We start from the raw sequence: 17,987 nt of genomic DNA on the forward strand, positions 1-17,987 counted from the left end.
GTGCCAGTAAACAAACTGAAGAGGTTTATGAGAGGGTGATCAGCTACATTCAGACTATTATCTCTCATCTGATAGAAAGATAAAGTTTATTGGGGTATTTTATAAGTCCTTTTCTTAAATCTGTATTCTAGGTATACATATACATTACATTATAAGTAGGTATGATATGTAGAAGCTACTGAAATAGAGAGTTATTCTGAGTTCGTGCAGGGGAAGAAAAGCTTGTTTGATATTTTTGAATCAGGGCATGTCATTTAGAAGGGAATTGCTTACACACACTAAATGCAACAAACAAAAGTAAACTGCAAGAGAATGCAAAACAGGCTCAGAGCTGGAAAAGTAGATTTGATTGACATCTGATAAAAATTCATTGAAATTCCTTAATTGTCTTTCACTGAAAGAAAAAGGTGGGGGAGTAGGGCCTGTCCCCTTTCAGTTGAATCTTTCAATCCCATATACAGGGCTTTTTTTTCTCATAGAACGGCCAGAACAGAGTTCTGGCACCTTTTTTGGATGAAACCCTGTAGGGTAGGCAAGGTGGGTTGTATGATATGTGTGAGTTCCGGCACCTTTTTTTTTTTTTGTATATGCTCCATTGCATCCACTTTAAAATTTCTATTTCCTAAAGTTCTAGTGTTTGAGCTTCCTGCCTACTCTATCATATTTTGTCTATCTTGTGACTTTCCACTTTTTTCCAATTTTCACACATTCTTAATTCCTTTTCTTTAATCACTGATCCTTGTTGTCAGCCATTAACAACTTTGTAATTCAGTCAAATATCATTCAGTTCCTTTCCAGAATATAATAATGTTTGGCTGGAGCCATTAGAAAATTTGTGACACAGCAACTCAGCCAATATTGTAGTTTGGTGCAGATGAAAAGCAGTGAGCCAATTTTAGTCTATTGTATGCACAAGTGAAAGTAGTATCTATGCTCTCTTTATTGTCAAATGACATGCATATGTGAATGATGTTCAAAGGCACTATAGAGCTGCTGTTAAGATATAATTTTGAATGTTTGCTTTTATTCTACAATAAGTTATATGGTTTAGTGAACATTAAAAACACTGTCATAGTAACCTGTTATCAACAAAAACATGGGAAATCTGAGCTGCCCAAAATAAGGAAACACTGTGGAAAAAGTAAGCCCAAGAGAAAAGCATGTGAATGATTCATACTGTCCACATTTGTGCAGTGTTAATAGGAACATGGTGATTGTCTCCTGATAGGAGCTGGTTGTTAGGCTGTGCTAATAAGGGATTTATTTATGTCTGTTATAGTTCTTTCAACTGCAGCTGTTTCAGAAGAAAAATGAAAAACTAAAATTTGGCAGTGTTTATTTCCCCGGTTAAAGATTTGCACATACTGTAAATATGAAATGAAAACTTGTAATTTACTTTAGTAATAAATATTGTTTAGTAATGGAAAGAGAAATGCTAGATGAGAATACTTTGTTCTTACTATTATTGTATTCCATAATAATTCTTTTTCTGTCCAGGAAGAAATTTAGCTCCACAATATAAAAAGACAAAAAAATGTCTGGTTAGTAAAAGCTGGCTAAGCCTGTATTTTAGGGGCTTTAAGACTTAACAGGAAATTATGCTTTGCTTTCTTGATATGTCCTAGTTAAACTGTTATCTTGTGCTCTCAGCCCAATACTGAGTATTCATTATATCTAGAGTATTTATTTATTTAGTTAAATGGTTTTAGTCACAAATAAGGCCACATTGCTATGGGATATTTTGATCATGAACTATCATGGAAGTCATGTTTGTATACTAATATGCTATCCTTTCTCTGCATGGATTCTTTCTAAAATATTAAATTAACTATTATTTAGAGATACGTATTTGCAAAAAATAACTATTTTGCATACAAATATAAGGATTTTCTAAAAGTCTTTGTGTAAGACTTTTCGGATAGCCTGTATTTATTTGATTAATGATAACATGTTGATTAACCTGATTATTTATTTGGGGATAATATTAAGTCATTCACTGAAAATAATCTTAAAAGATAAGAATTATTAGATCAAGTAAACATTACTTTTATGCATGAGGCAGAAATCTAATATTTAATTTTAATTGCTTTTCTCCGTATGGTGCCCTCTAGATCTCCTGAACCAAAGCTGTTAGAATTTTTGGCCAGCTTGATCATTTGGAAGATGACCAGTTGGGAAAATGTACTAAAACTTCACTGATTGCAAGTCCCACATATTTTAATTTGGGCTTAGTCTAAACATTATTTGCTAAATGTTTGCTTCATGCTTATATAACCCACCATAGTATTTTTTCTAGTTTTGATTTTCTGTTTTTGTTTTATTTCTATATGTGATAATATATCAAGGACTATAAATAAAATTACTACTATCGCATGTACAAAGATTTATATGTCTCCTTGCTTCTAAGAACAGTAAGCAAGCAATAAAAAGACAACAGCATTACCAAGAAGGAAATTGTAATCTGGGTCCAATCCATATAAAGTAAAAACCAGAAATAAGTGGCGTAAGTAGAAATAATAGTGTGCGTAGATATGATTAAAAAATCAATGCACCTTGTGATGAAATCTCAGTCTACAAATGCAATAGTGAAATCAAGCTGATAGTGGATAGTAATAGATAATTTAAGCCTATTGCTCTATGGCAAAGAATTTGTATACATTAGGATATAGCTTAGCTCTTCTTTCTTTTAATTCTGCTGTTAATTACAACATATTTTTCTTATGCTAAGTTTTTATGAGTATTTTCAAGAATGATATGTATTATAAACTACTGGACTTTTTAAACTGATTGCTTTACCTGTTGAGCAGTTAGAGTGCAGTACTGCAGGCCACTTTAGCTGACTGTGTTCAGCAGGTCAGCGGTTCAAATCTCACCGGCTCAAGGTTGACTCAGCCTTCCATCCTTCCGGGGTAGGTAAAATGAGGACCCAGATTGTTGGGGGCAATGTAAATATATACATTGCTTACTGGTGTACACCGCTTAGAGAGTGCTTGCACTTAAAGCGGTATATAAGTCTCATAAATAAATAAATAAATAAATGTTGTAGTGGATTAATATTTGTTCTAAGATAAACATATTTTCATTTTCAAAGTTATATGCCTGTTCTCAAACACAGTTTCTTGGTTGATATTGAATATCAATACCAGATCAGATATATTTCAAACACATTATTATTTTAACCCAATAAAAAATTTTTTATACATTGTTGCCTGAGAAGATGACTTTTAGATACTCAGAAAATCTTTTAGGACATTGAAATTAAAAGGAAAGGGCCATAAATCAGAGCATCCATTTCATATATGGGAAGTTTAATTTTAGTCTCTGTTACATACCCGGAGGAAAACACTTTTTAGCTGAGGCCCTTTCATGAGTGCCTCAATACAAAAGTACCAAAAAGGAAGTGATAAACTCTATAATCTCTTCTAGCCAGCTTGCTGCACCAGCGTGAGGGATTTAGCGCAGGGGAATACCACCCTGGTTAACCTTGGATCCACCAAGGAGAAATTTAAAGAGTCTATGGAACAAGAGACAGTTGGTTTCAAACCCATAAAAGTGATTTTATGATAAAAAAAAAAAAGGTCTGGCATGGGAAGGATCCAAAATCTACATTCCAGATAGTCAAAGGACTTTGGTATTGAGCTGAGCCCATGATGCAAAATCTGCCAGTCATTTTTGGTTTGTAAAAACTCTTCATCTTGTGAAAAGGCAATTTTGGTGGCCAAAAATGAAAAAGAATATCAAAGACTATGTAGCTAGCTGCATGGTTTGTGCAGCCATGAAGCAGTTGCCTGGGAAAACCCCAGATTTATTACAATCAGTAGCCAACCCTCAGTAGCCAAGAAATAGCAATGGATTTCATAATGGAATTACTGGAGAGTGGTGGAAATACTGTTATATGGACAATTGTTGATTTATTTTCAAAATAAGCATACTTTGCAGCTTCTCCAAAGTTCCCTCAGCTAGGAAGTTAGCCAAGATGTTTGTGCAGCATATTTATAGGCTGCATGGAGTGCCTAACTGAATAATATTGGGCTGAGGAGCACAATTCACTGTAAGATTTTGGAGAGAGTTCATCTGATCAATCACAAGGTCTCAGTTCCGGGTTTCACCTGAGTACCAATGATGAGGCTGAATGTATGAATGCAATGATAGAACAATATATGAGGTGCTATGTAAATTATCATCAGAATGATTCAGCATACTTATTGCTGTTTGCTGAAGTGCCATTACAATAATGCAGTACACAGCAAAACTGGCTTTTTGCCTTTTAAAGTAACTTCTGGGATTGAATATGTAACTATGCCTGAGATCCCTCAAGACATTCCCTCTTCTACTACTTTAAACACGTGGATGAATAATATAAAAAGCACATGGCCAGGTATATATATGTTATGGTTAGATGCCTTGGGATGTTAAAATTAGTTTTCCTTTGCCTATACTATGCCATATATTCAATAAACCTGTAAGCTTTTCAGAAATGAAAGTAATTTGGATATTATTGGATGTTATTTGGATATTTGAGCTGGAAGTTGACACCTTGTTAATATCCACGAGAAAAAGATTCCCAAACTTGTCCTTTCAAAAATTGCAAATTTTCTTGGAGCTCTTCTTTCAATTGTGTTGGGAGGCTTCTATTTAAATCATCATAATAAAAATTCTTGTCAGGTTTATATTCCTAAATTATAGTTGACTCCTCTGTGTTGTCAGCAACTTGTGAAATTGCTGTAGTGGTTTGGTAACTTTCTACACATATTTGCATCTTTGAAGTAGTTTGAGTAGTCTTTTGGAGCATAGCTGTTCGATGAAATGATGGATTTTATTTAAAGATTCTTCAAATACATCTCTAATAATTTTCTCCTCCATCTTCTTAACTTCCTCTTTAGTCAAAGAGTAGCTGACCAAGCAGGAATCATAAAAATCAGATAGTTTTAACTACCCATAGCAAAGCAGACCAAGCTACAAATGATTAAAAATAATAAGCTACAACCATAACTTTCTGCCCTTATATTTCTCCATCAATTTTTAAAAGATAGTCCACACTTCCTTATTTGCCACTTCCACACTTGCCTTAGCAGCCTTCTTTCTTGTTGCTTAACAAGAAGAAATCTCTAAAATGAGGGTGAAGGTTCATTCTCCGAGCTTGTGGGTTGGTTTCTGAATGTTTCGCTACCAGGCTAGGTATCCTTTTCAGTGGAGTTTAAGAGATGTCTGAGTCAGTGTTCTGTTTATAAGGGCTTCAGATGTGGTTGTGTCAAGTGAGGGTCTTGTGATGGGTCAGGTATGAGTCATCAGTGAAAAGTTTATGATGGGTCTTGGAGTTACATTAGGTCAGGATCATTGGGAGGTGAATTGCTAGTGATGAGTCACTGATCCCTGCTTCTTTTATATTTAGGGAGAGAAGGGAGTTAGCATAGGAGGAAATGACCTGTTTCTGGGACGGTCTTTCATTTAAGTTAACTAAAATGCAATTGATTAGCTAAAACTATCAATTAATTATCAAGCCCAGTAAAATGAGAATAACTCTAGAATCTTTATATGAATTGCTGGTCTATGAAGAAAAGGATTCTATCTGTCCCAGGATTTCAACAATAGAAGGAATTGTAAGTCTAAAATATTGGTGTAGAATTGTCCTATGGTATCTTTTTATCCCTTTATTTCTAAGCTTATAACAATCAAACACATTTCTTAGTCACTAACAAAATAGCTTCCCCTAGGAGGAAAAGACTTTTTTTTGCCACCTATTACTGCTGATGCTGCTACTCACTTTTTCTTCCCTTAGGGAGAAGCCCATTCAAAGCCAGCTTCAATGACAGATGCTGCTGAAGACAAAACAATAACACATGAAAGCAATAGGCTTGAGCTTAGTTTGGGGAGAGGGTGGGGTAGTGGATGGGTAGGTTGTTTTAACTGAGTATACAAGAATCATTTATTGTGTTCATAAGGGACAATTCCATTTGTTGTAGAAATTTTATGGCACCATTACTGTTGAAGTGGCTTAAGTCTCTGTCAGAGCATACCCATAAAACTGGAACATATAGAAATAATATTTCTATTAAATATCTCACATCAACTCTTCAGCATAATATGTGCATGTCCACAACACTGTACGTTATTGTAGGCAAAACTGTAACCATATATTTCCTTTCTTGAAAATTACAGAGGAATAGTGATCAGTGTAATCACACTCCTAGACCAGAAGTATTTTTTTCCTTAGTCTATTATCAATCCTGTAACGATGAGTGTTATATTACTGTAATTATGACTGAATGTAATCCTCAGAATTTCTATGGGAGGCTGGAAAAACATTCTTAATAGCCTTAAAATCTCACAAATATTCTCCCTTGCAGAGACTGAAATAATGCAGAAAGACAAGCATTAAATGTGGGAAACATGAAGATATTCTCTTTTCTCTCTTCTTTGTTGTCGGATCAGGAAAGTTTTTACTAATTATTAATCAGCATTACACTAAACAATAACATGCTAACTCCTACTAGATTCCCCATTTTTGGATAATCTTTACCTATGAAAGGCCTAGCAACATATGACTATTTATAGGAATATAATGGAGAAATAAATGAGTTGCTACTGCTAATTCATTTATGACACTTGCAACTTGGTTCCAAACAAAATGCAATGCTTAATATAGCTATGTGGCTCATAGCTTATTAAATGAATGTAAGTAAAGAAACCCTAAATATTGAACTAATTATTAGGATTTTATTTATTTTATATTATTTGTGTGCCACTTTCTTTGTCTTAAATTCACAACAATAAAATATCAATAGAATCTTTTAACCATGAAATCAACATAAAAATTGTGAGCCAAATTATTCCCTAATACAGTATATAAAAACATAAAATTATAACTTCCAGGGCCAAAATAATAGCCAACTTTATTTAAACCTAGCTTCCAAAGGTTCTGTAAAGAGGATGGTTTTTAACCTGCTTTCAGTTTACCAATAAGAAAAGAACACCTTCTTCAATTATGATCCAGGATAAGAGAATGCCAAAGGACCAAAAGCTTGCTCCCTGGACAGCAGTCTGATAATGTTGAATGAAAAGTATTGATCCCTTTGAAATATTGATTACTTTGACTCATCACTCTTTCATGTGTGGGATGTGCCTCCTCTAAAAACAGATCTTGGGAACTGAGCTAGAGGAAATCCTTTTCCTTCTCATTTATTATTATGAAAACCCATTAATAAAAATGAGACATAGTACCTTCACAATGTTATTTGCATTGTTAGGGATTCTGAAAATTCCTAACTGTGGTCCCCATTATGTCATCTCCTCCTAGCCCAATGTTTTCCAGATGCATTAGCATATAGTTTCCAGAATAGAAAATGGTACAGTATTGTCAGTTATACTTCAATAATTTCCCTGTTGTTTATATGAATTCATCTCCCCTTGATTATCAAAAAGACTTTTATTTTCAGGTTTCCAACATCCCAACCAGTCCCCCCCCAATTTTGGTTTTCTCCCTCAAATTTTGTAAATAAATATGGTGTGTGGCAGCTTCTAGCTGACATTGGTTGCTCTTAAAAGCCATATAGGATTGGTTTGGCTAGTGATGAGATGAGACAGTACCTGTGAATTCCAGGACAACTGGCTAAATTAAAAAATCAAACAAATAAGAATCTCTGAAGAAGATAAGGGCAAATCTATAAATGCCACGAAAACTGCATAGGAACAATTATTAGAAGTTGAGATCAACTTGAGGTATTTTCACCTTTTAAGATATTAGATTACTCTAGAAGGAAAAGAATATTGTTTCTTTTCAAGCATGTAAATAAATCAAGATAAGTAAAACTATTTAAAGAAATTTTGATCCCCAGATGATGGACGGTGTGTATGAGGAAAGCAAAAGGATTAAAATGATCAAATCTAAATACATTTAAACTAGTCAATAAATACAGTTTTCTTCAATTCGATGATTTCCAGCTAGAAAAACACAGTCTTTTAGCTGATCTCAATTCTTAAGGCTTCATGGGCTCATCTATGCAGTTTTGCTTTTTCTGGGATGTTTTTCATCTTCCTGATCTAGTCTACATCTATGGAATTTGCTGGTAGTCTCTGTCCAAGTGCTAAGTCTCAATCTCTTAGGTTCCCTATCCAGACAAGATCTCCCATTTTTCTTAGTAAATCCTTGGTGTGTATGGATGACAGACATTGAAGGGCATCATGTAAGGATTGGCTGAATCTGGAGCCTTCTCATACCATAAAGGATTACTATAAGAGTGACACAACCTAAGCAGACTTTTAATTTTATTTGGAATAAAATAAACTTTCTTGTCAGTTCTTGTGCTCAGCATGAATAAAGTAATAATAGTTTCCCACCCTTATCTCCAAGGCACTATTGTAATTTTTTCTTCTTCTTTTCAATTGTGTCTAATTCTCAGAGAGTGCCTCAAAAAGTCCCTGGTTTTCTTAATAAGGTTTTTCAGAAGTTATTTGCTATTGCCTTCTTTCTAGGGCTGGGAGGGAGTGACTGGTCCAAGGTCACCCAACTGGCTTTGTGCCAAATCAGGACTAGAACTCATGTTTCCAAGTTTCTAGCCTGGTGTGCCTTAATCACTACATCAAAGTGGCTCTATGAATTTCTTTAGCTTTAATTTAATAAAATAATTGTTTTTGCACAAATAACCTGGTTAGCAAACTGTTTCCCGACTCTCTGGATTTCCCTTTCCACAACACAGCAAGTCACGGAAAAGAAAATATTTATCACTGTTCCATATAACTAGTAAATATAAGTACAGAAAGAGCTAAGTGATGACAGGCTTCGAGAATCTCCTTTGCCTGTCACCAACGATGGGACGGCAAACTCCAGGATGCTGCTCACTTTAGATTTTTTGTCTCCGAGAGTCAGAAGGAGCGAATCAGCATGAAAAAACAAAGCGCGGGGACCTGAAGTTGCCGCCTGAAACAGAGAAAGTTGAGTTCCCAGAGCCTGGCAAGGGCGGGGAAAGGCGGAGTTCCGGAGTGAGGGCGGACGAAGTGCTTGGTCTGGCCTCGAGCGAAGTTCTCTGACTGAGCCAAATCTCCCCGCGCGGCCATGGGTTCCGTCACCTCAGCATTCACCCGCTCGCGCAACACAGTGGTGCAGCTGACCTCGGAACCGGCAGCTCCTCCACGGGTCGCCTCTAGAAAGCCGCGAACCTTTAAAAGCCGGACCAAAGCGATGACGGCCGCAACTGTAGAAGCGCCTGTTCGCAAACTCCCACCTGTTTCCGGCGCCTGGGAAGGGAGCGGCAGGCCTGACCCAGCCGCGGCTGAAGTGCTCCAGGAGTTGTCCAACGTGCTGAAGTGCTCGGAAAGCGAAGGAAAAGTCCCTGGGCTAGTTTTGCCCCCTCCCCGTCGGAATCGCAGCGCCTGTGAGTATAATCTTGTATTTGTGTATATGTGCATTCATATCCAAAAGTATAATGATGGAGAGAATAAAGAAAACATAGACTTTGAGATGCTTCTCTGTTCTCGTATTGTTCACTTGATCTCATTTCCCAATTGCAGCAGATAATCAGGTAAAATTTTCTTTGAAGTGATCTGACCCTATCGAAGTGAGTGTGGAAATTACTGTATATTACCAAGATGCAATACAGGAAAAGGCTGATCTATTTTCAAGAGTACTAATGAGTAGGAAGTTAGGATGGTGCAACTTTTAATCTCCTTTCAGCATGATGACAGAACAAGCAGTATCAGTTGAAATTCCCTATGGTACTTCAATTTTCATATAGCCTCAGAGTTGCTTATTTTGGTGTGACAGAATTAAGTTCAGAATTAAGTTGTGAATTAAATTCAGTTTAGTTGTTTTCAACCCTATTCATTGCCAAAAAAAAAGTTGGATTTCCACTCCAGCATTTTTTGTATTATCTCTCACCCTGATGGGGACCAGCTGTATTAGATTATTTATGTCCGTAATGATCCCAAAGCTCCAGACTGAAAAGCCTATTCTATTATTGCAAGTTGCATGTTGTCAGGATCCTTGGCACTCCTGGAATCTACAAAATAGTCAGTCTGCAGACATATACGTTTACACAGGTTCCTTATTGTATATGGTGTTTTGTAGAGTGAACAAGGGAAGGCTCAGTCTGCTATCTTCTGTTCCCAAGAAGGCTTCCATATAAACATGCACTCCCTTTCTTATACAATTAAACAACTCAAAAGCTGATCACTTCCACATCCTCCCTTTAATTCAGGTTTTCCCTGTAACTTAGAATGAATTGGTATTTTAAATTGCAATTTCAAAATCAAATCCCTTTTGTTTTCCAGATTTACTTAGTTTTCCTTTACTGAGATTAAAGTTATTTCTATGATGTAGAATTTTAATGTCATTATCAGTTGTTAATTTGTTTCCAAAGGAAGAATCATGCAGACAGCAAAAATTGCTGTCATGGCTTGGTTGAGATCACAAGAAAGTCAGTTAGGAAGTGATTACTAATAGAAAGTGGAGGATGTACATAGCAATCTAGGTTTTGACAGTATAAGAATATTGTACACTGCAGAACCTTTACCTATTAGGTTAACCCTGAAAAGAGCTGTAGTGCTTTTCTGTGATCTACTAATATTTAGTTTAGAAAGGTAAAGTTTTAAGTAGGAAAGCAACTCTACTTGCTATTGATAGAGTTAAATAATCCTTGTAATTTCTGACTCGTACATGGCTGGAAAACTGCTTCTAAGTTAGCCTCTGAGATAATGAAAGGGCTGCATCCTTGAACTGGGAACATACAAAATAGATGACAAAGATTGCCTCTAAATTGGGGATTATTATACTTGAAAATCTTTAAGGCTTAAGTGGGTCCTACGCTAGAGGACATGACAAAATCTGTTAAATGATTTTTGCACTATGAGAAATAAAGTACAGGTAGTCCTCAACTTATACCACAACAGAACCCCAAATTTTTGCTGCTAATCTAGACAGTTGTTAAGTGAGTTTTCCCCATTTTATGACCTTTCATGCCACAGTTGTTAAGAGAATCACTGTAGTTGTTAAATTAGTAACATGTCTGTTACATTAATCTGGCTTCCCCATTGACTTTGCTTGTCAGAAGGTCACAAAAGGTGACCACATAACCCTGGAACACTACAACCATCATAAATATGAGTCAGTCTGAATTTGATCATGTGATTATGGAGATGCTGCAACAGTCATAAGTCACTTTTTTCAGTGCCATTGTAACTTTGAACGGTCACTAAATGAACTGTTGTAAGTCAAGGACTATCTTTATAGTGTTCCTGAATGAGAAGGAATGGCGTTGTAGTGGTGATTGGAGATGAAACAACAAATTATAGCCAGCCTCTAGTCCCTCTGTAAAAAAGAGAAATTGTGAGATTACACACTCAGACAGTTGATCTTTGTGAGTAGTATAGTCTCTTACAGAGACTAGAAGACACATAAAACATTATAAAAAGGTTTTCAAATTTCCAAGAGTGCTTCTTCAAATTACAGATTGCATTTTAATGTGGTCTAATCAGAATAATAGACACAACATGCCTAATAGTGATTTTTGCCTGGTTATAATGAAGCAGACATTCCTTGAGTCTAGTACAAGTGTATTGAATGGGACTCAGAGAGGCAAAGTATTTACTTTTGGGGGCCTTCAGCCTCCTCTTTCACCAGAGAGAATAATCAAAGGCAGTATTTTCTATTGGTTTCTTTAGAACTTAGTTATTATACTCATTTTCAAATATTACACAAATAATATTTCAACTCAAATAATAAACATATAAATGTGCAATTTCAAACATTTCTACAATTTTATTGGTTCAGCTTTCCTAGCTCAGTGGTCCCCAACCTTTGCAGTTTGGCAGCCCAACTGGGGGGGGGGAGACGGGAACTGGATTGCGCAAGTGGCGGGCCAACGTACATGCATGTAATTGCCCATTGGCCTACCACTTGTGTAAGTTGAGCTGTGCGCTCATGTGTCTAACCAGCCACTAGTGTGGCCTAATTCCAAATGTTCTTAAATTTATTTAAAATATTAATATGCCTTCCATGTTGATTTGGAACTCACAAAATAAGTGACAATATTTGAATGTGGCAAATTCTGTTTTGCTGTATGTAAAATTAGGCAGACTGTAACTACCCACTGATAATTCACCACTAATCCCAATATATTATTCTGTCTTTTTTTTACTGTCATTGTTGTTTTTAATGTTTTTATTTATAATGCTGGTCTGTGACCATAATAAAAAAATTATATATACATATATATGGAACAAGCTTGTAGAAACTATATTATGCATTATCACTTTATATAAAGAAACACTATCAAATAGTCTTTGGGTTGTTCTTGGGTTATATTTTTTTGTTCAGTGACCTTTCAAAGTTATGACAGAGCTGAATAATGGACATGTCAGGTGCAAAAATTAGGTCTACACATAAAGATTTGATGAAACTGATTTATTGCTTTATATGATTTATCATGCCTATGGATGGGAATCTTCTCAACTAACAGCATCTGTTTGGAATTAGATAATTCAATAGAGGTTAGACTTGTGGCTATGGGATTCTAGGCTGATCCCTCTTTTAGCTCCACTCCCAAACTGCTATTTGTCTATAGTACATTAACAACTGTCCTTAAAATTATGGCCTTTACAATGTCCCCATGATTAGATTATTTCAATTTGGGCACTTGACAATTGCTTTCAATTATGACAATTGCAGCATCCTGTGATCACAGGATTGCCATTTGAAACTTTCCCTGCTGACTTCCCACAAGTAGTGTTAATAGGGAAGCTGGCAGGAGATTACAAGTCACTCAAACACGTCACTTCTGCTGCTGCTACAAATTTTTCTCTAGAGGAATCCTTCAGTGGTAGGGGGAATCTTGTAGTCTGCCGTTTCCACCTGCACTTATGTCCACCCTTAGCAGTCACTTGTGTGCCCACCCACTTATGTGTCCACCTGCACTCAATTTTCAATCAGAATAGAGCTGGATGAGTCTTTGGAGGTTTTTTAGTTCATGGCTTTTCAACCTTTTCACCGACTGTACCACTTTGAGGATATGGCAATATTCCAGTACCACCTAGGAAGGTGTCAAAACTTGATGACCAAAAAAAAAAAAAAAAAACCAAAAAACCCCCCCAACCCTTTTCAAAGTTGCAATTGCACTGAAATAACTTATGACCATTTTTCACACTTATGACCATTGCAGGATACCCAGGATCATGTGATTTATATTTGGATGCTTAGCAACTGATTCATATTTATGATGGTCACAGTGTCCCATGGTCATGTGATCCCCTTTTGCAACCTTTTGACAAGCAAAGTCAATGGAAGGGCTGCTGGTGGCCAAGTGCTAAAGCAGGACTTCCTTCCCTCCCTCCCTCCCTCCCTCCCTCCCTCCCTCCCTCCCTCCTTCCTTTTGAAGGAAAAATTTGAAACCCCCCATATTTTCCCTCTTCCATATATTCATCAAACAAGGAAAAGCCTCCAGAGACAGAAAAAAGAAGCCATTAAGGGAACTAGCTTAAAAAGGTGCATTCCCCTTTAAGAATTAGCTACTGGCTAGAAAGGAAAGTTAAGGAGCACAGCTGGCACTTTAGGAAGAAAAAAAATGTAATAAGTATTGACTGCCAGCTAAGGCAGTCTCCCCAAATGGCTACAGGCAAAATCCATTCAGAAGAAAAATACTTCAAAATCCCTTGCAGCAAAACTTACAGCTAACAATAGCAGAGCAATAGAAGCTAACATCAGCCAAATAGAAATTGCCAAACACTCCTTAAGAACACAAAGCCCACATTGCACAAATCCCAGAACTTCAAAGTTACAAAAGCACAAAAGAATCTTTCCACTCTCCATCTCCCTCCGTTCTCTGTGCTTCACCTCCAGCAGATGCTGCCTTTCTTCATTGCTGCCTTTTTTCATTCCTTGTGGAGGACAACCCCTCCCCCGCTGCATTTCTTTCCTGTTTGCTGCTGCTAGCACAGGTGACTGTCATAGCAGTTATAGGTCAGCTCATGGCTGGCCTGCTTGATCTCCTCTCCTCTCCCCTCTCCTTCCTCCTCCTCCTTCTTTCCCTTTGGTGCAGCTAGAACTGACTCTGCCTCCTCCCAAGGCTGCTGCTTTTTCTCTCTCTCTCCCTCTCCCACCCAAACTGTTTCCTTTTATAACCTCTCCTGTCTCCGCCTCTCTCCTCCTCTTTTCTCTTCTGGGTGAGCCAGAAGTAAGCCAGCCACTGTAGGACTCCCTCACAACAAGTCCTTTCCTATGCTGCCTCATTCCCTTTCCCACTACACTTGCCTGGGCATGGCTGCCATGTGCTAATGTGCTACATGTACCATTGGTTGAAAAGCCCATTCTTCAATGTTTTGTCTTAAGGTTCTTAATCATCTTAGTTGCTCTTTGCATTTTTTCCAAAGTCTCAACATCTTTTTTTTTGTAATGTGGTGACAAAAACTGGATGCAGTATTCGAGGTGTGGTCTTACTAAGGATTTATAAAGCAATACTAATACTTCATGTGATTTGGATTCTATGCTTTTGTTTATACAACCAAGGATTTTATTAGCTTTTTTGGGTTGCTGATGCACACTGCTGTCTCATTTCAAGTGATTGTCTATTAGGACTCCAAGATCCCTCTCACAGTTACTATTTCTGAGCCAGATTTTGCCTAATCTGTACCTTTGGTTTTTCCTGCCCAGGTATAAAACTTTGCTTTTCTCCACATTAAATTTCATGTTATTGGATAGGGCCCATTGTTCAAGTCTGTCAAGATCTTTTTGCATCCTGAGCTTGTCTTCTGGGGTATTGGCTATTCCTGCCAGCTTAGTGTCATCTGCAAATTTGATGAGTTCTCCTTCTATTCTCTCATCTAAGTCATTTATGAAGATTCTGAAGAGTAGTGGGCCTAAGATGAAACCTTGTGGTATTCCACTGCTCATTTCCCTCCATGCAGATATAGTACCATTGAGGACTACTTGTTGAGTATGGTTTGTCAGCCAGTTACAAATCCATCTGGTGGTGATGCTATCTATCCACATTTTTCTAGTTTACCAAGAAGTAGCTTGTGGTCTACTTTGCTGAATGCCTTGCTGAAGTCCAAGTATACTATGTCTACAGCATTTTACTGGTCTACTAATTTAGTCACTTTTTTTCAATCCTCTGGTAGTTCCCCGGTGCTTCAGGACTTTTTAAAGATATGTACTCAGTACAATGGTTCTGAGATAACATCTGCCAGTTTCTTCAGAACTCTGGGATGTAATCCATCAGGTCCCAATGATTTATATTCATCAAGGTCAGACAAGTGTTCTCTTACCATTTTCTTGCTTATTTTAATTTTTATTTCTAGTCTATCTTTTACAATTATGTTTTTGGTAGGTTGGGCTATAGTTTCTTTTTTTGTGAAGACTGATGCAAAGAATGAGTTAAGCAGCTCTACTTTCTGTCTGCTGCCTGTTACCTCCTGCTTGCTCATCTCACCATATATGTGCCTACTGCATTTTGTAGCACTTATTTACCTGCGGTGGCACTTCCCACCACCTGCTTGTGAGCTACTTAGAGTTGTCATGATTGTGACTTGTAACTTCCTGCTGGCTTTCCCACTGATTTTGTTTTTTTGTTTTTTTTTGGAAGCCAGCAGGAAATTGTAAGCCACAATTCTATGAGCTCTTCACTTAATCACTCATGTGATTCTCACTTAATGACAGTAATGGGATTGCCAGGATTGTCATACCTAAGTGTTGGGTCACATGATGCTATGCTTTATGATCATATCACCTTAGTGTTGGAAATTCCAGTTCTAATTATTATTGTAATTCAAGGACTACTTCTGTAGAGACAGTACATAACTGATCTTTAATTGAATTACTCCACCTTTTCTAATATTTAAGTCCTCAAGATATAGGAATTCATCTTCCAGTATTCATACTGGGGTTATTATATTTGGCCATTCAAGCAGTTGAATATTTAGGAGACGTTGAATATTTTATGGCAAGGTGGCACTTAGACTTAAAGCGATATGCCAAAATTAAAGTCTAAAAAGTAACAGGTCCAGGATAAAATATAATAAAAGTTTAAATGTAATTAATATTACCTTAGTTATAGATATGTTATTTTCTAGCCCTGTTTCTGCAATCTCTAGAATGCACCATGAAATCTAGTGTCAACTGAGTTTTTAGTAAAATGAGAGTGAATTGTTTATCTCATAACTGCCTAATTAGCCATGAATTGTCTTTGAAGCCTTCATAGGAATATACTGCCATCTTTATATTCTCACTTAGTCAAACAAATGTTATGATGTCATAATACAGACAATATCACTTAGATATTTTTGTCAAATGTTGAGGGGTTACTATAAAAGGACGAGTCATCATTTAAAAAAATCATTGTTGTTTGTATATAATACCTAATCACTTTGACTGGATATTTTGAAAACTGCAGACAACATATTTGGAAGATTGTACTTGGTTAAATAGACACGAGGGAAAATATTGTATACTATAGGTACAATGAATGTTTTCCAATTCACAAACTGAAAGAGCATCATTTTATTTATTACAAAGGAAATACATTAGTAAGCTGAGTTTATTTTAAGCCATCATGAGACATATATTTCTAAATTGGGCTCTTGAGAATTTGTTTATGGGGAAAGATGTGCACAGCTTATAAAATATACTCATTAATGTTAAAGCGAATAGACTATAAAAAAGAAAGCCATTACAATTAATCCACTTAGTCAAGATAGTGCTGCACTTTAACAGATACTTAATCTTTGAAAATGTCAGCAGGAACTATAAATCATCTAGAAATCTACCAGTTAGATCTATCTCCTGTCCATCTGTGCTGTAGGATATTTACTGATGATATTTGGTCTGGCTACAATGTATCTTTCTTTCCATTTTCATTATTACTGAATTGATGCTAGAAGTAATAGAATGGAGAGAGAGAGAATATATTATTTTAATGTTCTTTTTCATAAGAAAGTAGCATTATAGACAATGGTTGCAGCACAGTTACCAAATTAGAACAAACAATACAGTTCATATATCTGACTTGGAATGAATACATTTTTATGGATTATATTTTTAAAGAATTCTTCCCCCATGGATTACAATAGATTGCCAAATGATGCTTTACTCCAGAGATGTCCCAAAGGTGCTTTTTCAAAAGACAACTGGACATTCTTGTTTTTCTTTGAAGATGTTTTGTTTCTCATCCAAGAAGCTTCTTCAGTCCTGAGAAGCAAACGTCTTCAAAGATAAACAAGAAAGTCCAGTTGCCTCTTGAAAAAGCACCTTTGGGACAACCATGACCTGGATAACTGAGAAGCTCCACAGATACTGTACTGTTTTGACTCTTCTTGTCAAGGTTGAATTACTAAGATGCTTGCTAACCTCTATAGTCTCTCAACTTGCCATGGAAACAGGAGGGAGGTGGAGTCTGAGAAAGAAACGGGAGTTTCAGGAAGCCGTCCAGAGACTATGAAAACCAAGGTCATCCAAAGCAGGTGTCTGACAGAGAAGTGGACCATTCCCATAACAAACAGAAAGAATGTGATTGGCCAACGTGAACACATGGTGGGTTGGGGTTATGAAAAGCTATTGGTAACTAACCGGAACTTCATGTGGGAAACTTAGAATTGATATTATTTCTTCAGTGCCAGGATGTGTATTCAATAAAAACTTATCTTTTATGGCACCTCAAGGCCGTAGAGTTTCTTTAATGTTGAATTCACCAGCCAAAAGGTTGACATTTCTGCTCAAAACTTTGTGTAGATGGATTAATACTGAATAACAATGATAATTTCATCAATCTTTCTGCAATTAAATAATACTTTAAAATAATCACTGGTCATTTAGTTAGACTCACTGGGATTTTTTGCCTTAGTTTTCCTTACAATTATATTTTCCTGAACTGAAAGAAAAACCAAGATTGGGCTAGCTCCTGTCTCTCTGAAAGGCTTTTATTTTTTTATTACAGACATGCATGCATGTGTGTATTGCATGCATGTATGTATTGTATTCCATTGAGTATTTCCTGTATATTTTTATT

The 17,987-nt window shown here is 36.5% G+C and overlaps 1 protein-coding gene across 6 annotated transcripts in view; it reads left to right on the forward strand.

Moving 5' to 3' along the window:
• The first annotated feature begins 6,720 nt into the window (after window positions 1-6,720).
• The window catches only part of PDE1C (phosphodiesterase 1C), a 335,588-nt gene continuing 324,321 nt past the window's right edge, over window positions 6,721-17,987 (forward strand). For 3 of the 6 annotated variants that reach the window (XM_039336837.1, XM_039336841.1, XM_039336842.1), the window contains exon 1: window positions 6,726-9,371. In XM_039336837.1, the coding sequence (XP_039192771.1) occupies window positions 9,053-9,371 (319 nt within the window). In that variant the 5' untranslated portion in view covers window positions 6,726-9,052. Of the gene's footprint in view, window positions 9,372-17,987 lie in introns of all 6 variants that reach the window. The other 3 variants (XM_039336835.1, XM_039336836.1, XM_039336843.1) reach the window with 3 other exon arrangements.

The sequence above is a fragment of the Crotalus tigris genome, unplaced genomic scaffold (assembly GCF_016545835.1).
Source record: "Crotalus tigris isolate CLP2741 ecotype Arizona unplaced genomic scaffold, ASM1654583v1 scf7180000017666.379230911805:20528666, whole genome shotgun sequence".
Classification (NCBI taxonomy): Eukaryota; Metazoa; Chordata; class Lepidosauria; order Squamata; family Viperidae; genus Crotalus; species Crotalus tigris.